The 26,379-nt window shown below is 34.7% G+C and overlaps 1 protein-coding gene across 2 annotated transcripts in view; it reads right to left on the reverse strand.

Moving 5' to 3' along the window:
• Nucleotides 1-1,061: 1,061 nt before the first annotated feature.
• GTPBP5_1 (Mitochondrial ribosome-associated GTPase 2) overlaps nt 1,062-26,379 on the reverse strand; it is a gene marked incomplete at its 3' end in the record, with an annotated part of 66,082 nt that continues 40,764 nt past the window's right edge. The window contains exons 9-11 of one of the 2 annotated variants that reach the window (XM_012944557.3): nt 19,098-19,225; nt 9,128-9,495; nt 1,966-2,402 (exon numbers count right to left, since the gene is read on the reverse strand). In XM_012944557.3, the coding sequence (XP_012800011.3) occupies nt 1,966-2,402; nt 9,128-9,495; nt 19,098-19,225 (933 nt within the window). Of the gene's footprint in view, nt 9,496-19,097; nt 19,226-26,379 lie in introns of both variants that reach the window. The other variant, XM_051210277.1, reaches the window with a different exon arrangement.

Here is a 26,379-nt window from a genome sequence, read left to right on the forward strand (position 1 = left end):
ATGAAGGTAAGTATATTGATATAAATGGTATTCTGATGAGGATACGATTTTGAAATGGTTCTTGTTGAACTTAAACTTGTCATTGTTTACTTCTTTGTTTTGGTTGCATCTTCCAACATCGAGGTCTACAGGACAAGTTGTGAATCATATGTGGAGAAATTCGAACACTTCACTTCTACCTGAAGTTTGTGCTGATGATGTTGTTCGGAAGAACGATGGAAAATCCACGACCAAATCATCCAGCTCAGAGAATAAAACCCCATCAAAAAGAGGATGCGATTGTTTTATACTAATATGGAAATTCACTTAATATATTTATTTTGCAGATATAATTATTGCCATGAAGTTAAATTTTATTATCAGCTGAAGAACCAGTAGAAACAAAAAATCATGGGAGAACTTCGTTGTGTTAGGCAGTCGCCCGATTATGTCATCCATACTATGTATACGCGAGAGCGATTTGAGTGGGAAAATGAAGAATAAATAGGAAGCTTTATTGGCTAACCGAAGAGAAGTATGTACATTCATTGATGAAAAGGTATGGTTCTTACATAGATGAATCTAATCTCGTCCAATGGCGTCCACCTATCAAAATCTGTTACCTATTATTTTGTTTTGAGCTGGCATGTCTGACTGACCCAGCCTAACACTACTACGTCTTTACTTGGAACTTCAAAACAGCCTACACCAAACGACCCAATGGTTCTTTCAATAAAGACATTCCGTGATAAAAAAAAATAACTCTAGATTGAGCAATTTCAAACAACCCTAAGCTTTGTGACTAAACTAATAATAAGGATTTTAACCTCAATTCAAGTTTTACTCTTAAATTCATATTTACAATAAATATTTGTTTGTCTAAACTAATTAGTGATATTTGGACGAAATTTTCTAAATTTAAAATTACGTCCGAATCTTCACAACTGAAAGGTCATATCTCAATAACTCCACTAAAATGGTTAGTCACTCGCGCCTCCGAATCCGAAACTTCAACCTAAACCAGTCGTAATCAGAATATTTTTAGAACTAATGCACATATTAAGCCCAAATTAGTGAAAGGTCTAGTTACTTAGATCGATAACAACAATTTAATACAGAATACATAGAATATGGCTAACAGTGAAATTTAGGACGCGTGTTTCGTCCGATTTGGGACTGTTTAACTAGATTTACTTACATCTTAAAGTTGAAATTCACCTAAGGAATCGAACTCAGTATCATTCACTTCAAACGCCAACGCATTATCCACTTAGTTATTGAGTCCAAATAGTCAATCACTTTTGCAATGGATAAGAATGTCAATGGAATGTGTTATGTTTTAAATTACCCCATTGTTGATATAATAACCACACAAATGAAGAAGAGAAAAACCGATCAGCATTTGGAATATATATGTATATATAATATTGAAATTAGTTTTATTTTTTGTACACGTTCAATAGAAGATGAATAAAGAATGTGAAAGCGGAGTTAACGAAAATAAATAGCATTAATAGATCTTAGTTATGTTGAAAACAGAGAAAATCATAATAGTATTACAATTTGACGTATCCACGCTTGTATAAAATATACAACATCTGCAAAAAAAATAAAGAAAAGAAAACTGAACAGAGAAAAGTAATAATAAAGCATCACAGATTAATATTCATTCATCAAATATGTTTAATCAAAAAACAAAACAAAAGAAAAATAAAGTTGCTAGGAAGAGAGAGAAAAAAGTTTCCATAGAAAAAACACACATTGAAACATTGAATTCAAATAAGAAAACTATGCAGTGATTTGTTTGGCATATGAAAAAGAAAGAGATAGTAAATATTTTGAGACTATTGAATAGAGAGAGAGAGACGGAAAAAATCTGATAATTCATATATAGTTTTTGTTTTTAATCGAATAACAATTGCTGCTTGTTTTTCTAATAACAAAGGAGAGAAAAAACGAGAGAGAGGGGGGAATTTGTATTATTCATTAATTGGTGATTGTACTCGATGTATCAAGATTCGATGTGTATGTTGTGTCTGTTTCATTAGTATTTGAAGATGAATTGCTATCACTGATCTGATAGTTATTCGAATTATTGGAACGTGATAAAACAACTTCAGAATAAGAAGGCGGGGAATTTGTGTTGGTGGTAGTAGTAGTAGTAGTAGTAGTAATATTAGGTGATGATGTTATATGCATTGATTCAAGTTGTGATTGTTCGATTTCTGTTGGATTTCCTATATTTAAAGTAGTGGTTATTGACGTTGATGTATTAACACATTGTTTAGCTAGTAGATCATTAGTAGATTGAATTTCTGAATAAGCTGGTGGTGGTTGAATGATATGCTTTAAACTGGAATAAGCGGGTGGTGGAGGTGTAGTACGAAATCCATCAGAACAGAGGACATTAGGTCGTCCAAAATCTATAGAAAATAAACAATAATGTTGATAAAGGAGAAAGTTAAAGGTAGGAACATTAGACAATACTAGCCCCAATGTATTTAATTAATTAGAAATAAAAAAGACGCCCAAATAATTCAGCGTAACGAACAGCCCATGCTGCTATATAACAATACTGTTATGAGAACAAAAATGAACACAGGTTCTAACATCGAATTGTGATCAACCAGTGTATTATGGAGCAAATTGTATTGTCTAGTCCAATAATTCATTAATTTGCCTATATCGCCTGTAGGAGCTGTGACCGACTTATCAAATGACGCAGAGGCTAATGAACAACAATGAAGGCCTTAAAGCCTATCGGTCTTTCAGCTGCTAATCCAATGGTCCAGTCAGAAGACGAAAATAGGAAGCAGATTAGTTATCTTTTGTACTTTGTTCAACTAAGGCTTATATCTCATACAATGATATGCTTCATAAATACCTGAGCGCATGGTAAGACAAATAGAAAATTACAATTTGTACACAACTCAGTCGTAAGTGATATTAAATCGGAATAATAAGGAAATAATTAATCATTGGTAAATCTGGAACAATAAGACACACAACAACGGTTTATTGGTCGAATGAAAGATTAGAAATAGAATATGATGAAAATGTAATAAACTAAGCACCTAATAATTATGCAGTAATTTCCACTACGGTATTTCTGAAAGTTCAACCGTCCACAAATCCTTTTTGATGTAATAAATACATGTTTGTGATAAATGTAACATATTTAAAACAAACGATCTGAAGACATATCTACTATTTCGAATTGTTGAAAAAAATGTGCATTTCAGCAACCGTACATAACTTTATTCTTACGTCTGAATGATTGACATTTAAACAATTCTTATAGTTTGGTCGGAAACAGTAAGAAATAATGTTAAGTGTATAAACCAGTAGTAATGATACAGTTGCGGAGATGAGGTAAGATGGTCGGTCACTTAGTAATTGAAGTATTTGATTTCCAATTTTCAAATCCTTCCAATCTACCTGGTTTTAAATAACCTGTTAGGGATGCTGAGGAATAATGTGCCAATCATTATCATGTTAAGTCTAATGATGTCCTTGGACGTTAAATGAACATTTCCTATTGGCCATTATTTATTTCATTCGTTAAATATTGTAAAAATGTTGTTTTCTATTTTTATGGTACGATGTGGTATGTTTGGTTAGTATATAAATAGAGTATGTCTGAAATACAATGATTCATAACTCAGAGGCTGTGACTTGTGTTCTGGACTCAACTGGCTGGGCTAGACAGGGAAGCGGGGCCAACCGGGATTCTAGGTCGTCCTTACGTGTCACTGTAATCGGTCGATATAAACGCTGCTTATCAAAACCTGCAGTCCACTCGTTACAACATAACCGAACGGTAACACCAGCCTGAAACGGACACATATTCAAAGTGCGGTTAAAAAAACGGAGAGTTACATCAATAGAACGGATCCCTAGACGTTCTTTCATTATTTTGTGAAGTAAAGTTTTGGGTGTTAATAGTAGATGAATTTATCAATGATGAAATCGGGTGATACATGTGTTATATAACAAAACAGGGCTGTAACATGGAATCAATAGCTGTATAATAGTCTGTTCAGTACGAAAAGTGAGCGTTAATTAACGAACTATGGCGCAAAACAGATGGTGCATTGGGGGCTTAGTGACTGAAGCACTCGGGTCTCAACCAATGAGTTCTAACTATATTTCACATACGTCGGTTAATATTATTATTATTAGTCTTCGTAGGAAACTAGAATGATCCAAAGTTGTAATCGCAAATTCACGTACGGCAAATGAGTGACACTGAGTAAGACAATGATGTCGTATACTCTCCTCACATCTGAAACTATTCACTTATCAGAAAGTAATCAATTCAAAGAGCTGTTTCTTAACACTCACTAGATCACAAATGAAACAATGTTACTATTACAAACAATCTGATATTGTTACTTCGGCATGAAGAATTATAAGTGATAGTACTGAGTCATGGTGATAGTGACTAACTTAAATGAAATTGTTAGGTAGTCGGAAAAATAGACCAATAATTATGATGTTAAGTCCAATGGTGTCCTTGGACTTTAAGTGGACATTTCCTATTGGTCGATATCTGTTCACTTGTTGAATATTGTACAAAATGTTGTTTTTCTATTTTTATGGTACGATGTGGTATGCTTGATTGGTATATAAACAAAGTATGTTTGAAATATAATGATTCATAACTCAGAGGCTGTGACTTGCGTTCTTGACTCAACTGGCTGGGACAGACAGCGAAGCAGGGCCAATCAGGGCACTAGGTCGTCCGTACATGTTTTCGTGTCACTGTCCACTGTAATCGATCGAAAAAATACGCTGCTTATCTAATACCTGCAGTCACACCCGTTACAACAGAAATCAAAAGTGTTTACTGAATAACGGTACCAATTCACTTGAAAGAAATACAAAGCTAAATCAATGTGATATGATATAAATTGTTACAAAATAATACTTTATCAAACAAATGACTTATACGTTAGTCTTTGTTTGAATACCGACTTTTGAATATGAATAATCATTTTAAGGCATTTTTTTGAAAAATTACAAACTATGATATTAAATTGTATACTTAATATTGAATTACTTCTATTATGGATTGATACCACTTTTGCATACTATTTCAGGCATTTTGTTACTGTTCAATATTGAGATTTATAGTTCAACAGAATAATTTGAGATAACTGAGACTGTAAACCGATCAATGTTAAATCTCCATTTAAAACCTGGGAGCACTGCACGGCCATTTCATCCTGATTTGGGACTCCTTAGCAGTGCACACCTATGATTCCACACACAGGATTCGAACGCAGAACCTTTGATCTCGAGTGAGAACGCCAAACCTCTAGACCACTGAGCCGGCGTCTAACAGTGCTAATGTTTAACTTCAACCAATCCACTAGGTTAAGCGTTCGTGCACAAGACCTAAGGTCTTAGGTTCGAACCACACATATGGGATCGTGGATGCTCACTATTGGTGAGTCCCATACCGGGACGAAACGGCCGTCCATTACTTTTAGGTTTTCAGTGGTGGTCTAACATTGATCAGTTCATGATCCCATTCACAACTCAATGCTGATAATTTGTGATAACAGTAAACGAAAAAAAATGGCTTAATAGTGAAAATATCATTGTTTTACTAAATATTATATCAAATGTTTTCAGTACGAATATCGAACAAAAAAATGAAGTATGAATAGTTCTCTCTACACGTCTCTTGTAATTTATCATGTAAATATGAAATATGATTGGTTGTTGTTAGCAATTATCTTATCCCTTATCTGAGCCTATATCGTGCTTTTTCATACCACATAATTTCAATATTTTAATCTTGTATTTGTTTATTATTTTTTTTCGTACAAACCAATAAACTTAGTCTAATTTAATGTCAATTGATTGATGAATAAACTGAGTCCAATGCTTGTAGAATAGAAAGGGAAATTATCAGAGAAGACATCGTTCTTGTATTGATTGAAATAGGAAGGGTGTATTTAGAATTGAATTAAATTAAATTGAAAACAACACATTTTTATTGCCTCATATTAATTTAATCATTCTAGTTATTGAATGTAAAATCTTTTTAACAATTTGTAGATGTTAAAACTATTTTTAAATGGAGAATAATTTGAAACTATGTACATTGGTATTTGCTAGATTAGAAGACATACTTAAAGCATATTTTTGTTGTTGTGAACGTATTTGATTAGTTAAACTGCAAAAATAAAATAGATTAGTTTAAATAGTGTTTAGGTATCTTGTTTTTGTTTTTTCTTGTTACCGAGTTGAGAAACGTTGATTCTAAAATTTGATAATGATACATTCTTGTAAGTAAGCATTTGGGAAATAGGATTAATGTAATGTATTTCGATATATCAATCATAGTATATGTTAAATTTTAAATATAGTGAATGAGAAGTATGGTAAAAATGATTCGTAACTCTATTAGAATAGAATAATCCAAAGTTAAAGAGTTGAGAGATGTATGCCAAAAAACTGCTTGTCTCGACGTACAATGTTACCTGGTTTGGGAGTAAGTTGGAAAATAGATAGGGACGACTAAACCAAGATATGACACCAAGTTCATGAAGTCATTAACTTTTAGGCTGAGCAAATTATTGGGTTAGTGTCTACGAGATTGTCATAATTAATGGGTTGAGATATTGAGTGACAGTTTAGAATGGGTTGCAATGACCCAGATCTAATCAATCTGCCTTCTTTTAGATCTCGAGTTTTAAAATTATCTAATACTTTTTGTTGTGCAATTTCACTTTTTTTCCCGAGTCATATTGTTTATGTTTAATCTTTTACGCCACTATTAATATTGATAGTAGTTATGTTACTCTAATACTTGTCTTAATAATTTCATCTGGCCAGGAAGATGTGATGTGGTAACTTGAACCGAAGCATATAAGTGTCACATTTGTAAGCTATTTAACTGATTGACTAGTTGAATCAAGAACACTAAATCGTTCTACATAAGTCAAACTATAATTTACCAGTCACACACTAATATCATAGATTGATATAACGAGTATGAAGGTTGTTCTATTACATCTTTTTTCGCTACTGATAAATATTCTACATTGAACACGACTGACATTGAATTCCTAAACTTTTCCTATTCCACAGAAATATTTAACTTTGAATCCCAAAAAGAAAAAAAAACAGAATACAAGAAATATGAAAGCACTTTACTTTGTAGGTTAATTTATGTGATTTCAATAGTTGAGATCATGAGTCAATTAAAGCTGGACCGTTTCGTCCTATTAAGGGACTCCTCAGCAGTGCACATCCACGGCCTCGCCTCGCGGGATTCCAACCCAGCACCTACTGAACTCGCGTGCGAGCACTTAACCACTAGACCACTAAGCCGGCATCCAACGGTGTTAATGTCTAACTTCAATTAGTCCACGAAATTGAGCGATACATCCACCATTGTCATCAGCGAGTTACTATCTCACAACTGACCCGGTAGAACTCCACTGATCACTGCTTCTCACTTGAAACTAGCTTCAATTGATTCATGATCTCAACTATTAAAACTACTAACATCTCCACAAAACTCATTCTCATGTTAATTTATGTAATTACGAACTGTAGGTAATCTTAAACATTCTAGAAGCATCTGAAAACGATGGTTAATACTTTATCATCACTTAAAGGTCGTCCATAAATTATGGTCTTACTCACTGAAAACTTTTTTTTTGAGGAATTAAAGAATGCAATGCATTAAACTACTTTCTTTTATCAAACTATTATTGTGTTGTCGGTCGAAGTCAATGTTCAATGATCCATAGGATATTTTTCATTTTATCGATTCATTATACTCATGATAATGATAATAATCTTTGTACTTACAAATATATGAAGTAATAATAATAATAATAATTAATGATTATGCCAAATATATTTTGTTCAGTCATATGGTATGATTCTGATTATTCAGTTAGAAAACTTGTTAGTTCTAGTTTTGTGACCTATATCATATACAATCAGTATACTTCATAATTAAGCAGTGATTGACACAGCATGAATGCAATTGAACTTAAGTTGTTGGTTGATTCAAATATTACATAGTGAATTTAATTTATGGAATATTACATTTTATTTGTTCAGCTATTGACCTGGTTGAAAAATTTAAGATATTCTCAATTTTACTGTTAAATCAAGAACTTGAATTTTTACTATACCGTGTACAACTTGAGTACTCGAACGCTTGAATCCTTTAAGTTGCAAGTTAGAAAATAGGAGAGAGAGGGGAAGAAATCATATTCCAACCAGTTAAATATGATACAAAACACTCGGGTATTTATAGTTTATAATAAAAACGAAATCACCATTACAATCATTCAATCTGCATGAGGTGGTTTTAGTATTTGTCCAATTGGGAAGCTATACGCCGAGATTCGGGAATGTTCTTTCAAATGATGACTGGATGGAATGTTTTTGACTCTTTTAGAGCTTCTTAGTGCTTCCTTGAGTTCACCAGGGGCCATCCTCACATTTAACATGTACAGTTTACTAATTTACTTATGTAAACTTATGTTCTGGGTCTGATTTCAGGCGAGATGAAGGTGTAAAGTCTCCTCGAACGTTTAAAGTGGTTCTTTAATGGTTAAGTTTTAGTATAAGTCATTCGGAGTTAAAAATATAAGTAATACAACATTTAGGCTTATTATTTATCCAGTGAAAAGCTTGTAAGTTGATGGTAATGTGTAAGAAAGTTATATGCCGGGAGCACAAGAAGGTCAGCATTAGTTATGGAATCATAACATAAAACGAAACATTTGTCTAGTGGTTTTTCATTTATGAATTCTAGTGAGGGTAATAGAGTTCAACCGTGTTCAACACTAATTAGTTAACCATCAATGACTAATGGGGTCAGAAAATGGTAGTGAAATATGTCGAATCGATTGAATTTAGAAATGTGAACCATTGTGTGAAGATTAACTGATCTAAAGGCTAACAAGGATGGAGCAAATCTCCAGTATTTCCTACTTTTCAATGGTTATTTCTTGAAAATCAATTCATGATTTAAACTATAAAAGAGTAAATCTAACCTAGTTTTTTGTCAATAAAGTAAGATTGATGCAATAAAAAAAATAATTACAATTCTAACAAAAAACAAAGTATTACATAAGACAATGAAAATAATCAAGTGAATATAACATACATGAAGAAAGATTACACCAATTTGAATTTGACATATTGTTCGTACTTTCTATACCATGTATACTATTTGAACGATATGGTCTTGTTTCCCATATATTAAATGGTGAAGAAAATCCACCAGTTCGAATACGTCCAGAACGTGATGAACGTGTATGATGATAATGATGTCTATTTGTTGTTGTATAAGTAAGATCAGATAATGAACAATATGGACGTGTATTCAAATTATTACGACGTAAATATGCTCTACGACCAACTAAACTTAACCATGTTAATAGACAAAAACATGCTAAAAGCATAGCTGGTATTTTAAACCATGAATAAGCAGTTTTACACGGTCGACATAAACATGGATCAAGAAAATATTCACTAAAATATCGAAAACCAAAAGAAAAGAAACGGAAAGAAATCGATTAATAATAATATATGTAGTAAACATTGTGTAATCATGATCACGATATTAACAGGATACTTGGAAATAATAAAAAAACTCCGTTCTTTTTACTAGTTTCATTGTCTGAACGTTGAATGTGAGGATGGCTCCTGGTGAACTCAAGGAGACACTAAGAAGCTCTGAAAGAGTTAAAAACATTCCATCCAGTCATTGTTTGAAAGAACATTCCCGAATAATCAGAAATAATAAAAAAATCCGTTCTTTTTACTAGTTTCATTGTCTGAATGTAATAGCTTATTTTGTGAAGTTTTCGTTAGCCTTTTAAATGACAACAACAAATGTTGAGATTTTGGATAGAAGAAATAAAAAGACCAGAGAATTTTTGAAAGCTTACGACTCAGATCAGCTGGCAATTAACAGAAAAAAACCCATCAAAACCGATTATATTTATTAACTAATCCGAAAAATCATGGATAAATATAATATAAAGAACCAAATCATAAAAATATATTTGAAGGTATTTCATTGAAATCATAAACCAGTCAGTCAGTAACAACGCAAAACTTCGTACGTACGTACATCAGTTCAAGCTGCCATATCACATTAGCACAGAGATGCAGTGGTCGATTCAAATCCCATAGTGGTAGAGGTAGTAAAATTATAAGCAGTAATCGGAAACACTAGGGTTTGAAGATGTTATTTAAAGAGTATAATACAGTGAAATAAATTTGGAAAGAAAATAAGGGACATGAAGAATTCAGAAGATTAGAATTTGGGAGAACACAAAGAGTGGATGCACCTGCACCATTGCAAACGATTTTGAGCCATGTCATTCAGGGTCTCTAACCATCGGTTGCTATCATCTCGCGGTCCCCAACCAGGTAGTCTACACCTACCAGCATGGCTCAGTCCACTTGTCAGCGATTTCATGGATTTGTGCCATGTTTTGGTCTGGTCGCCCCTAATTTTCTTCCAACCTACTCCTACACAATGAAACATCGCACATCGGGGCAGTCGGTGGTTGGGCATACGTAATATATGTTCCAGTCATCTCAACTGATGAAGTTTCACTACGTCATCAATCGATTTGCCATCCATACCTAGTACCCGTTTCCTAACAACTGCGTTACTTATCTAGTGGTCCCAGAATATACGAGCAATGTTTCGAAGACATATATGATCGAATACTAGTAACCTACGAATATCCTCTACTCTTACCGGCCATGTTTCACTGCCATAAAGTAGGACAGAACGAACTGTTGCGTAGTAAACACGTCCTTTGTTTGGTAGACGGATATCTCGCCTACGCCATAAATGACTCAAGTTGGCAAAAGCTAGTCGAGCCTTCTGTATCCGTGCTGAGATTTCGTCACACACCAGACCACAAGGGCTGATGAGACTTCCCAGATAAGTGAAGCGGTCGACACACTCAACTACTTCACTACCTATCACTAGTTCGGGTGTCGATGTAACCCAATCCTGAAGCAACATTTTGCATTTCGAGGGGGAGAATCGCATCCCGAACATGCTTGCACTGTTGCTTAGAGTGGTCAGAAGACTCTGCATTTTGCCAGCGTCTTCACCAAATAAAACTATATCACCAGCATATTCCAAGTCAACAAGTGAATCTCCTGGTAGAAGTTCAACCCCTGGAAATTTAGATGAGGAGAGTGTTATCTCTAAAAGTACGTCGACCACAAAGTTGAACAAGAATGGGGAGAGTGGACAGCCCTGACGAACAGCACTTGAGGTAATCAATTCTGATGACAGTTCGCCATAAGCTCTCACTCGACCAGTTGTGTTCGAGTAGAGAGCCTTTATAAGGTTAATGTACTTCTTTGGTACTCCTTTCAGTGACAAACACTGCCATAGAACCTCACGATCAACAGAGTCCAATGTTGCCTCAAGGTCGAGAAATACTAAAATTATGTGGCGTCTGAACGTGTGTCTGTGTTCTAGAACCTGACGTAGTGTGAATATCTGATCTATACAACCACGTCCAGGTCGAAAACCAGCCTGATTTTCTTTAGTCTGCTCTTCACGAGCTTTAGTTAGGCGTCGAAGTATTATTGAAGCTAATATTTTAGACACTATATTAGTCAAACTGATTCCTCTGTGATTGTCACAAGAGGACTTTTGTCCTTTCTTATAGACTGGCACAATCAGTGATTGAGACCAGTCAGATGGGATTACGTCCAGTTCCCAAATTCTACCTAAGACCTCGGTTAATCTCATTGCTAATACTGGACCACCATCCTTAAAAATCTCAGGAGTAAGCCTGTCAGGGCCTGCTGCTCTCCCTCGTTTCAGATTTCCTATGGCTTTTTCAACTTCGTAAAGGGACGGAGGACCTACATTAACTTGCCATTCAGGTTGACTAGAGATCGTGGGAAACCGAAGTGTGGCTGAAGGCCAGTTGAACTGATCCCTAAAGTGTTCTGCCCATCGATCCAATCTCCTGGATTGAGAATGAATAATATGTCCATCATTCTCTGAGATTGTTTCGCTAACGGTCGGGTTCGTAATTCCGGTTTCCTTAACGAGTCTGAACAATTGTCTGCTATTACCTATTGCCGCTGCCTTTTCCATCTCTCTTGCTTTCGCCACCCACCACTGTTCGCGATCATTGCGTAGGCTTCTTGTCAGCTTGCGCTTAAGCTGACTCCGCTCTTCATTATGTTCAGAGCCAGGTGGAATGAGTTTCCGAGCATCTATCAGTGAGATAGATGCTGCTGAGATCCAGTGTTGCTCCCTAACCTTCTGGTTTACCTTACTAGCAGATATCACTGCTGTTTCCACAGCTTTTCGGATATCATTCCACAATGCCTCGGGGTGGGCATCACATACATGGCTGCCTAACTGTTTTCCTAGTTGTTCCTGAAATATACTCTTAGCTTGACTATCATTAAGTAGGCCCCTAAGAGGTTTCCTTGCAGCGTCTTTCCTACGTCCAGTAAGACGCAAGCAAATACGCGCTCGCACTACAGCATGATCTGAATCTAGGCATGTGCTCCAGAATGAGCGACAGTCTTCTATCGAGCCCCTCCATCGGTGGCTGATAGCGATGTGATCTATTTGGGTCCAACGTTGGGACGAATTAGGGGTCTCCATGTTAAAAGATGTTTTTCCTTATGCTTAAAGTTAGTATTTGCAAGGAACAGGCGGTTATCTGAGCATAGCTGCAACAGACGGTCGCCATTATCTGTTCTTTGAGCCACGACACCATAAGATCCACCAAGGTGTCTTTCCCCATCGCTTAGTTTACCTACTTGAGCATTAAAGTCACCGGCCACTATTACTACATCCGAGCGCTTAGCTTTTCGGAGAAGGTCCGAAAGCTTTCTGTAAAACTCATCTTTTACATCATCTGATCTGCAGTCAGTGGGAGAATAGGCAGAGACGACGAAGAGGCAACGACGAGTGTCCCTATCTTTCCGGATCCTTACCGTTCCGTTCAGTCAGACAGCGCACAAACGACTGTCTACTGGGATCCACTCTAAGAGAGCTAGTTCTGCCCTAGGACTCAATGCTATACCTACGCCGGCGAGGCCACGGGAAGCAGAATCAGGGCTTCCAGATACACGAAGTGTGAATCAAGTCGGTTCTTTAGTTTGGCACGGTGAGGTCAAACGAATGACGCTACTCAGATCCTGAATGCGCGTTTCGGAGACGCAGCACACATCGATGGCGCGAGATTCTAAAGTCCTAAGGAAGCTAAGGAAGCCTGTTGTCCTGTTTGTCATAATGTTCGGACGTTAAAAGCTCCTACGTGTAGTTTAGAGCGTGGTTCTGAGAGACCAGGAATAGCGTTCCACGTACTCGAATCGTTTGCCTTAGCGGTGCGAGGTGAAAAAAGGACGTGAGGAGGGTTAGTCATGGAGATAAGAGAGGTATTGGGAGGTGTAGGAAGGATTTGAATGTGACCAACTTGGTCTCGTGTGCTGTTACGGGTATGAAGGCTGGTGTCACTTCCCGTCTGCCCACACCATGGAAGGGTATTTATTGAGGAACCTGAAAAGGAAATTGGATTAGTGTTGGTCTTAATGACCTGGGAGCGTGACCGCAGAGCCCAAGGGACAACTGCTTGAGGCCGGTCGCGCACGGCCTTTTTGTGGGAGGTTTTTGACGTATTAGCTCCGTTCTTCAAAGGGTTTTACCGCCGGAGACGAAAATCCGTGAGGTAAGGTGAGGTGTGACATTTTTAGGGTCGACCTCTTCTAACCCCACCCGTCCTTGTGGGAAGGCAGCATCGCTGTAGATGCTGGTTGTCTGATGGAAACACCTTAATGCTGTCACACCCCTCTATAGTCAGCAGTACGACTCCGCCCTCAGACCTTGAGTTGCTGCTTTTAGTCTTACCGTTCTCCAATCGACCTGCCTGGCATGGTAGAACCTACGGGAACATATGTCCCAGCCAATATAGCTCGGTTGGGTCATCACGATAGGCAAGCCCGACCACCGCGTCAAGGTAGCAGCTAAGGTCAGGAAATCATAAACCGATCAATATTAGAGCACCATTAAAAATCTGGAATCACTGGACAGCCGTTCCGAACTGATATGGGACTCCTTAGCAGTGCGCATCCACGACCCCTTTCGATAGAGACTCGGACCTTCGATCTCGTGCATGAACTACTAACCCTGAGTTAGTTCTGACATACTGGAAACTATAGTATTGTAGACTGAATGAAGGGGCCTTATCAAGCAGACAGAAGGCGGAAGTTGACTTAAATATATGCCTTAGTTTCTAATTTACATTTCGCAACAAAACAATTCGACTAATCAAACTATATAGAAATCATTATAGTCTAGGAAGATTAAGAGTTTGTGATCTGTCTGTGTACCATGTATATTTTTTCTTTAAATAACAGCATTATATTCTTGTTATCGTATTGAGTACATTATACCTTTATACTTAAGATCGTTGACCTTTATTAGAGCATCGGAATTTTAATCAATACATTACAAGTTTGAACCCGATTGTATCTATTTCGATTTGAGCAGTAGAATATAGGCAACTCAGAACCTACCATACAAGTGCATCAGATCAAATTTTCACAACGTTTAGCACTGCGAGATGAAATTATCGGGACCACAGTGGTAAAAGCAGTGACAATATAAGTAGTAGTAGAAGCGGTTAGTCATAAACAATATAATTTGAAAAGAGTGGATTCACAGAATAAAAATTAAGAACAACTCCAAAGTTCAAAAGTTAAGGGGAGACAGACAGTAAATGGATCTGCACTATTGTAACCGATTTTGAGCCATGCCAATCAACGTTCCCAACCATTGATTAAGATAATTGCATAAGCTTTAACCAGGCAGTCAGAGCCTTCATATATGATAAAGTTCAACAATAAACAACTTTATAAACTGATGCTACATTCTGACTTGGCTGTCCCTAGTTTTCTTCCAACTTACTACTACAGTAGCCCACACTGTAGGATGAGGTCTTAGGCGGTTGTTGGATGGTATTTATGTAACACTTTTAATAGTATTCATGATCACTTTATTCACCTAAGTTGGAGTAGTCAATTAACAATCATAAGCGTAGCTGAAATTCGAGTACATAAACCTGTATTTGATAAATGGGTTCAATTTTTACAGATCACAGATCGCGTAAACTCTGTGATCTATCATTATCAATATCACGTATAAAGCAGCTTGTTTCAGTTATCTGTAGCCAAAAACCAAACTTCACTATTACACAAATAATTAGAAATCGAAAAACCAAGTAGCAAGCTACAAACAATGTACCGAACACTACAAGATTGACATTATCTTGATCGTTCTGGTTAAAAAAAGTCAACACATTTTTTAAACATTCTCGACGCAACCAAGAAAAATTCCATGCTACAATAAATACTATATATATCGACAGCCGATATTTAGATCAATTCATCCTGAATATTCTGTGCTTGATAATTTATTTTAAAGCGAAAATAGAAACTAAATAAATAAATAGATATTAGGTACTACTATGTATGTTATTCGAAAATTCCATCTAGTAAATATTTTACAATGCATGAGCATGGAAAGTAAGGTTTTGATAGAGGAATCTAATTGTTTTTCTATTCATACACATCATAAATACGTGTGAAGCCTTCACAAATTCAGCGATATTACGGGTAAATGAAAAGGTATAATACTAATATACAGGTATTTAATGTAAAGTTTGGCATATAATGTGCATTGATCCAAGTTACCATATCGTATCAACATAGTGAGATATCAGAGTACGACAAGAAGAAATGGTATCCGTGATAGTAGAAAAAATTAGGCATAGATGATAGGATTCGAAGAAAAAATATGAATTTGTTGGATAAAAAAATCGAAGACTACTATGAAATTTAGAAGTTAGGGAAAGATAAAGAATGAATGTACATACATCATTGTGAATGATCCTAAGCCATGTTACCCGTAATCTCTAATCGCGTAAACCTCGGCCAAGGAATCTCTACCTATTTATACAACTTAGTCCAATAGTTAACTCCATGGTCTGATCTTACATTTTGATTTGGATGTTACAACTCATAAGTTACTAGTAGACTGGGAAATGAAGATGTAAATGGAATGGACACTGCGACAGGTAACAGGAATGAGGGTACTAGAAACGAATGAAGGATAACTAGATAAACAGAAAGACACACCAACGCACTAGTCCGAATAAACATGTACTAACTCAAACCGTCACCTTTTTACTAATAGCATATAAATAATATAATGAATTATAGAAAGACAGTAAGATAACAATTAACAATGTAAAAATATAAGAAACGATAAAATATTCAATGTATTGTTAGTATAAAGTTGTTGAGATTGTTAAATTTCATTGAAACCACGAAACAATCTAAGTTCCATAATCATTGAAAATCTGGAAGCACCGGACGGCCGTTACGTCCTAATATGGACCGTATAGTTCTACAGAGTCGGGTGTGAAGAGAGTACCCACAGAAGACAATGACAGATAGCTGTGTAATATCGTTGATTGATTGGAACTAAAGATTGACAACATTTCATGCTGACCCAGTTGTCCAGAGGTTAAGCGATCGTGCTCAAAACCAAAGGTCATGAGTTCGATTCCCAGGCGCGATGTTATAGATGCGCACTGCCGAGGAGTCTCATGCTAAGAGGAAACGGCTGTCCAGTGCTTCCAAGTTTTCAATGATAGTTCAACTTAGATGTGCTCGTAATTTAAATGATATTCAAGATATATTGGGTTTAAAGTGAATATGAGGTGGGTTGTTTATATAAGATAGTGTTTTGCATAGAATGTGACACGCTTTATTTTTATATTGTAATGCAATAACATTCCCACATTAATTTACTGTATTTATCACGGTTTAAATGCACTCATACACAGTCGTGGTGACTACAATAAGTTTGATTATATCTGGGGTTTCTGTTGTGATAAATACAAACAATATTGTTAATTATTACATTATATAACTACCCTTTGTGATCGACTTTAAACTATGTTATCATTAGTGATTTCAAATTAACCGATTTCTGCAGTTTAAAAATCCCCATAGAATATTAAAATATGAACAATATTTGAGCGAACAATTATTTTCAATAACTTCATCTTCAGGCTCTATAGTTATAAGTCCATAATGATTGTGATATTTTTACAAAGGCCAAAATAATGCATGTATTAATGAATTTGACAATGTTATATGTTAAAATAAATGGTGAACGTTTGCATCTGTTACGATATATATACTTCAAAATAGTGTTATTTGTAAATTAGATAGGTCATTTAATGAAGTTCAGAATGATTTGGAGTAAAGTATTCAATCACAATCAGTATAGCAGTAATATGGCAAAAATGAAAATGAATGAAAATCGTGTTAATAAAATACATGGTAGGAGAATTTCATCTTGTCAATTGAGATAATAATAATATTGTTGTGTGGATGTACTATGTAATAAGAGGGATGTTATCAAGGTAATTACGATAATTAAAAAAAATTCATGTAAATTAGGAATGATGGATGTAAAGATCAAAATAGATGTAATCAAAAAAAGAGGGGGTAAGATGTTTATAAAATTCAGTTTAGGTATCCGGTAATCCATTCGTAGAGGCTGAATATACCTTTTCTGGATAAATAAGTTTGGTTTTCTGGAGGATGATCCAGATGCCTTCGGCTATGTAGAGATGCCGTAATCTAGCTGCCCGTCTCTTTTTTTTTATTATATCTATTTTAATCTTCACATCCATCATTCCCGATTCGTTTATCGTAATTACCTTGATAACATCCCTCTTATTACATAGTACATCCACACAACAATATTATTATTATCTCAATTGACAAGATGAAATTCTCCTACCATGTATTTTATTAACACGATTTTCATTCATTTTCATTTTTGCCATATTACTGCTATACTGATTGTGATTGAATACTTTACTCCAAATCATTCTGAACTTCATTAAATGACCTATCTAATTTGCAAATAACACTATTTTGAAGTATATATATCGTAACAGATGCAAACGTTCACCATTTATTATAACACATAACATTGTCAAATTCATTAATACATGCACTATTTTGACCTTTGTAAAAATATCACAATCATTATGGGCTGATAATCGATTTCTATCATTTCGAGGATCTGAATCAAAACATTTGCATCTCTATAAATTTAAAACTATTTAACGAAATAAGGTTTATTGAAAGATAAAACAATTACTGAAAAGAGGATTCTGAAAAACGAATACTTGGGGAAAAAATTCATTAAATATGATATAAAATATATTATCCAGAGAATTCTACATCTCCGATTGTTAGCGAAAAAGAAAGAAGTTTCTACCGCTCCACTTCAGCTTCAGATACTTTTGCATACAAACAAAACGGGAGCGTAGTAAACAGTCATCAGCTATAATAAAAACTAACTACCATGAAAGAGCTTTTTCTTCTTTACCGATTCACTTATCATTCATTTAATTTTCTATGGACTGTACCATCTAATTAAGTAATCACTAGTTTCCAACATAAGTAATATTATTTACGACTTCAAAACACTCATATCTTACGTGTAGTAATATTGTCAAAGTAGACTACGATTGATGAGAAGGCTTGTTATGGGAGTAACAATTCATTTTCTTAAATGGATATTATTTCTTTTTTAATTCAATTTGGAATGACTTGGATTATCCCGTTGTTGATAATTTTTTATACTAAAATTCAATCAGCTTTGGTTGGCATATAAGCATCTTGTGCGGATTGGCCTGATATATCTCCATTAAGATACAAGTTGATATAAAATAGACGAAATGTGACTAACATTTGGAAACTAGAACGTATGTTTCACCTAATTTGAGACTTGTCAATTGAATTTATTTGCATTCCAGGGTTGATATTTTTTCTGGAATTCGAAAGCAGTACCGTTCATTTCAAACACCAACAAATTATCTACTTAGCGCATCCTAGTTTCCAATACCAACCGTATTTCATTTATTCTATATCAAACTATATCTTTTTATTGTACTTCAAAAATTATCAAAAGAGTCAGATGAATGAAATACAATTAATTGAATAAAATTACATATAAACATATAAATGAAATATAATACCGTAGAATAAATGCTGTTTGACGAATATTTGTAATGATTTCTTTATTAGCATCAAAACGACCAATTAAACGACGTGTACATTCTGAGTTTAAAGCTCGTGCTACTAATGAACCATATGAAATATGAAGCTAAATGAAATAGAAAACAAAACAAAATCTTTATAAGAAAATAGAATAAAATCATCATTTGATTATATAAAAATTACTGACATGTGATATATATTCTGATAGATAAATTGTTAATTGAATCAATTTGAATAGAATATGCATTTTGTTGTATTCGAGGATTGTAATTTATTTTTTTCCTTCTTAAGCGGGGTATTCTTCTTTTTCTTACGCCTGTTACTCCTAATAGAGCATAGGCCGCCGACCAGCATTCTCCAACCCACTCTGTCCTGGGCCTTCTTTTCTAGTTCCATCCAATTCTTGTGGGATATACCTAGATATTAATTTTTTTTATATTGAAAGTAACAAATCCATTCAACTCTATTAGTACGTTATTCCTTAGAATCATGGATCACAACAATCATCAAATTACTTATTGAAAATAAATAGATGATAGAATAAGCACACTCATTATCAAATCTGGTTGATCATAGTTTTATTATTTCCTAAATTTCAATTACGTATTCTAATTGCTCTATTGACATTTCCTAGATATACAGTGATAGAACTTAGGCTAAGAAAGAAAATAGTTACAGATTATCACTTTTCATGTTAACTGAATGTTAGTCTATAATCCAAGAAGATCATACAAAAACATAGTATGAGTGATAGCTTTTGGTTAGTAGCCAGAATTGTATAAGGAAGTATACACTGTTTTATGAAACTTTACAAGATGTTCACAAAAAGAACTCAGCAGTATAATTCAGGATAACATGTTTATTATCAAAATTAATGACTTTAATGCAAATAATAAACAGTGTATTTTGTAAATAAAGGGTAATGCCTTTAAATTATAATGTTAATGAAGATATCTTAAACATGATATATATCGCAATTGTTTACAGATTGAACAAGTTTATTCTAAATGAACTAGTAACAAATCATAAGTTATAATGATATATATAAGTTTAATTAATAAGAAAAGTTCTATAACTCATTACAGTTTTGATGTGAATAGAGAAATAAAGAGGCTATAACAAACAACGGAATCTATTTTTGAGGACATTGATTCACTTAATTCAAAGTTTGCGAACTATTAACATTTATTTTTACCTTTAAGCTATTCTGTAAACCATAAACTTTTGTTTAATGCATAATTGACTGACATATCTTGTTCTCTTCTAAAATTATTGTAATTTAAATGTAACCTTTTGTGATCTAATTGTCTACTGTAATGCCTAGTTTCGACATAATTGTATCTTTCCAATTTTCAGTTTGGGGTTGTGGAGATTGTATGATTTCATCGAAATCACAAACCGATCAATGTTAGACCACCAATGAAAATATGAAAGCACTGTACGGCCGTTTTATCCTGTTATGGGATTTCCCAGCAGTGTACACCTGCGACCCCACAATCGGGAATCGAAACCAAGACCTTCGGTCTCGAACACGAACACCTAACCTCTGAATGACTGAGCCGGCACCCAATGGTGTTAATGTCTCACTTGAACCAATTCATGATGTCGCGCGTCCAGTGCTTCCTGGTATTCAATAGTGGTCTAATACTGATCAGTTTATGGTTTCAATGAAATCCTTCTAATTGTTTGTGAGTTGCGGTTGTGTTATATATTTTTTCACTTATATCTGAATGAAGAATAAATCGAATAATATTCCCGTTGACTCGTCTTCTCTTTCGTCTATCGACCAATAAGGTAATAGAGCAGTTTCATCTCTCTTCCCAAGACCATCAGTCTCAATTCCGATTCACGCATTTCTAATCTCAAGGTTGAGCCACTTAGCCTATCTTGTCAAGGCCTTTACCTAGATCGAGACAAGTTCTCTTCTGTATATTACTGGGTAAACAGATCAAAGATGTAGCAAGTTCAAATAGTTATAACCAAGATTTATATAAGGATAAAAAAATCACCTAACCAGAACAATACGCATCATACTAGTGTGCTATATTATTTTTCTTAAAAATACCATTCAAAAGGTTGTATAGAATCGTGTACTTGTCTTCGGGTAACGCTTAAATTGTGAGAGGTTGTGGTAATATTACTACAAGAACTACTAATCAGTTGCCTGAACTGAAATAAGAAGGAAAGGTAATGAACTTATGAGGTTTTGGTTAAAATTCGAAAAACTTGACCAGTGGGCAAACACACAGCATACAAAAAAACTATCAACGATTTAATCAAGTACGATCTACATTCTGACACTAACAATCTCAGCATGATCAGAAAGAGAGAAAGGGAGCTAACTAACGATATGAAAGGCAAAGAAATGGAAACTGTAATCATTATTACTATAATGGTAAAATAAATAATCAGAATATAGTTTGAAAAAGAAAATGAATACAGTAAAATTAGATGGAGATAACGAATGAATGGGGCTACACCACATCTAACCTCTACAGCTGTTTAATATATATATACCAATAATAACAATAATAATAATAATCAACAGTGATTTATGCATATTGTCAAATTGTTTATATTCAAAACAGGATTGATCAAAGAGAATAAAATAGAGCGCGTGAAACATGTCAGTGAAATGAAATAAATACACTTTGTTATTTTTCATCATATTAAGGAATTTTTTTGTAAAAAAAAACTGTTATCGGTTGAATAACCAATAAAAAATATGGAGCAGTGAACTGATGGTTCATTCTAATCTAGAACTAAATCTTCAAAAATGAACACTAAAGACTAATCCAGATGTCGAGTTCCGGATATGTAGATTTCACAATGAGCACAATATCTTGAAAGCATTAGGTTGGAATTTGATCGTCCACAATTTAAAATTCAGACAATATATGATAATGTGATAATCGTTTAATGCTATCAATGAATTTCTACATAGCTATAGGTTATACAGAGACCTTATGTAACACATATCTGGAAACCTGTCGCGGAGGTACAGATGTATTCATTCTGTGTCTTCGTCTTTATAATAAAATTTCAGATTATTTCATAATTCGTATTTTATCGTCCTATACATTCTATTCGAAATATGTTTTGAATGTCAGAATTTTAACTATCACACATAGTAATATATTTACTTACACCTGTTACCCTTCGTGGAAGTGTATACGCTGCCCACCAACATTTTCCGTCCAAATCTGTCCTGAACAATTCTTCCCAGTTGTTATTTATCCTTTCCATGTCTGTTCCCAATTCTCGACGCAGTATGTTCTTTGGCCTTCCTCTTTTCCATTTCCCTTCAAGATTCCAAGTTAAGACTTGCCTCAGGATGCAGTTTGACGATTTCTCCAATGTACGACCCATCCACCTCCAGTGTCTTTTCCTAATCTCCTCTTCAACTGGAAGCTGGTTCGTTTTCTCCCACAGTAGGTCGTTGCTGATATCACCGGTCAATGGACATTCACTATCTCGCATAGAAAATTGTTTAGAAATAATTGTGCGTTTTTGATGATGGTTGTGATGGTCTGCAAGTTTCAACTCCATACAGGAGAACTGTCTTGATGTTCGTATTGAAGATTCTCACTTTGATATTGGTTGACAGTTATTTTGAGTTCCATATGTTCTTCAACTGTAGAAATGCTGCTCTTACTTTGGTGATCCGTGCCTTTACATCTGCACCGGATCCTTCTTTTCTATCGATGATGCTGACCGGGTACGTAAAACTGTCCACCTCTTTCAGAAATTCCCCACCAAGTGTGATTTGGTTAGTGCTCGTTGTGTTGTATTTGAAAATTGGGTTTTTCCGTTGTGTCTGTTTAGGCCTATTGATGCAGAGGCTTCTGCTGAACTGGTTGTTTTGACCAATTAATTTGTTGTCACTGTGATGGTGTGTGGCTATTCGGAATGTGGGATATTTGCACCAAGTCCAACAGTTTCTAATGACTCATTGTTTTTTTCCAAATTTAATGCAAAATAAGTAGTAAATGGATCTACATAACTGTAATCTCAATAATGAATCACCTAATCAAAAGTTTATATCAACAGATGATGTTTATTTAAGTAGACTTTTTTTATCTTCTTACAAAGTGTCAAGCAAAGAAGAAGCATAGACTACTGACACCATTATTTAGGTTTATCGCTTCTAACTAATACCCCTATTATTTAAAATGATTGACTTACTACACTACTTATTATTTAATAGTGAAAACGTGGCTTAATGGCTAAGGCACTTGACTTTCAGCCAATAAAGCCAAGTATTGAACCCGCCCTACCTACTTCGATTTGAGGGACTTGGTGCTACCACTAGCCCTCACACTTGCAGTGTGGCTCATATCCGTGTACCTAGAGAATGAGTTCATATAATTTTAATTTTATATTATCTCGTGAATTTAGTCATCAGTAGTGTAACCAGAAAAGAACAAAGAATATGGTCCGAAATGTCTAACTTTTAGTGAGTAAGTGGTTATACGAAATTATTATTATCATACCATTTTTTAAGTCAACTGATAACGCTTAAGTTACAGAATACAACTCACAACACTGCAGACACATACGATATAGAGCGGTAGGTTAATGGTCAAATCAATGAGATTTCAACTAATAGATCACAGATGCGAAGGTTGTTCCCCCTACATTGGTTCCCCACAATTAAATAATGTCACAACTGGTGTACTTCAGGGTCGAGTACATAAATGTTTATTTGATAAATGACCTACTAGTGTTATATAAGAAAAACATAATTTGTTCAGTTTTTAGTCTAGAGATGGTCAGAATAAGAAACGACATTAATCTACTAAGTTATTTGTTATAAAACTGAACAGCGTGCGGAGACTTTCCAGTTGAAATTCCCTAAATATGACAAATAATTCGCTCATCTTTAAAAATTATAATCTTATGTCAAACGTCCCACCACAAGCGATTTTATAATTTCGATAGTTTTTTCTTTTCCACTTGTTAATTTCCACCTATCGTGTAAATGTGATGTACACTAACTAGAATATATCCACATTTGTTCCAGTTCCTAATCAAGATAGTAAGGTATTGGGTCAGTATTTAGGCTTTTCGACTTTCAGCCATTAAGTCTCAAGTTAGAACCCTGTTTGACCCACTTCAATCTAGGCAATCGAGTAATAACAATACTAGACCTCAAAATTAGAATGTAACACCAAACCAACTAATAAACTCTATCTTTCTAAGATCTATCAACATAAATGTTATTTTCAAATGTTACTGTCAATGGAACTCTTAACATTCAAATGAAAACGAGAATGACTTAAAGTATAATGAACATCTTTCAATCTAGACAAGATTTCATTGACAAAAGAGATAGCTTAAAATTTGTTAAATCAAGATGTAAGTGACATTTAATTCATATATATGTACACTGATAGATTTGAAGGAATAAATGTAACTTGGGTATTTTCCGTTTTGATAATATTGTTATTAGTATGAACAAAACACCAATGATAGTGATTGATTTCAAAGTTATTTGGTATAATTTCTAAACAATTTATCATGTGAAATTTTAAAGATTGTTCATAATAACACAAAGAATATGAGAAAATTCCAGTTTAACAACATTGAAAACAATTGAAATACAGATGGGTAAGTTAGAAATGAAGTACAATGTTTGCATACTATTTTGACCTGATTAGACTGGTCTTATTTTTTCATAACAAATATTACCCATTAATGAAATGTACTATTAATGTAGTATGTTCAAGCAAAACAGTAAACTAATCAAATAAACTATGGTATGACAAAATCTTAGGTTAAATAAAAATTTCTCAAAGCAATAGAACTTAAAAATATTATGAATGGATCAATGTTAGACTACCATTAAAAACCTGGAAGTATTGGACAGTCGTTTCGTGGATGAGCATTGTCGAGGAGTCTCACACTACGGCGAAACGGCTGTACAGTGCTTTCACGTTTTAAATAGTGGTCTAACACTGATACATTCATGACATCAATCTAAATTCAACAATCTCCACTACCCCATACCCATAATCATCATGTACTCAATAGTGACTAGCTTCACGATAGATTTTCTGAAGTTTTAGTGAAAAGCCATGATCAGTGGATTTCAGCCGTGTCTGTTGTGGGGCAGTTATTCACTGAAGATAGTGGTGGATGGTCGCGCAATATCGTGGATTGGTTGAAGTTAGACATTAACACCGTTGGATAACAACTCAGTGATCTAAAGTTTAGGAGGTCGCGCGCGAGACTGAAGATCCTGAGTTCGAGTCTCTCGTGCGGGATCGTGGATACGTACTGCTAGGAAGTTCCATACTACGACGAAACGACTATCAAGTGCTCCCGTGTTTTCAATGGTGGTCTAACATTGATCGATTCATGATATTAACTAAAACTCAACAATCTCCACAGCACTATGCTGACAATTGAACTACTAAATAAGATTGTGATGATATTAATGATGAGAATATTTAGGTGGAGATTGTTAAGTTTTTGATTGAGATCATCAATCGATCAATGTTAGACCACCATTATATATATATTACCATTCAGAACTCTTAATTACTGTTTGGAATCAGAAGGTTGAGTATTTACAACTTAGTTTTTTTAGTGATTTTGAAATCAAAGTCTTCAAACTTTTATTAAGGATAAGCAGTGGGAACATGGACGAACGTTTCACCCTACCGAAAATTAATTGGTTACATGTGCCAGTAAGTGTTGCTGATCTCAATGATGCACAAAACCATAGTTTACAGCTTTAAATGTTGAAGTTAGTGAATCTTAAAAACTGGTAATTATTAAATGGTCACAATACATAACTGGTTATAAATGATTGATTACCTTCCTGTATTTTCCAAAGTCCCAATAGGAACGAAACAATAAAACGGTAGTAAATTTGAATGACATGCCCCAAATAAATTTCCTCACAATTCAAAGTATAACTAATATATATAATTAGTAATTAGGTATACATTCAAGTATCCCGTAGGTTTACGTAGACTGAGTAATTCAGTCTGAAAGTATGCCACACATAAAGTCTAAACACTTGCAACTCCAAAAAGTGGTCAAGAAGTTAAACATTTATGCGAGATCAAAGGTCTTGGGTTCGACTCCCTGTTGAGTAGGATCGCTGAGGAGTCCCATATTAGGGTGAAACAGTTGTCTAGTGCTTCCGGTTTTGAATGGTGGCCGAAGATTGATCGATTTATGATTCTAATGGAATTCAAAAATCTCCACAACTCCACACTGAAAAAGTACATAAACCGAACTAACAACCGA

Source organism: Schistosoma haematobium, chromosome ZW (assembly GCF_000699445.3).
Source record: "Schistosoma haematobium chromosome ZW, whole genome shotgun sequence".
In the NCBI taxonomy this organism is placed as follows: Eukaryota; Metazoa; Platyhelminthes; class Trematoda; order Strigeidida; family Schistosomatidae; genus Schistosoma; species Schistosoma haematobium.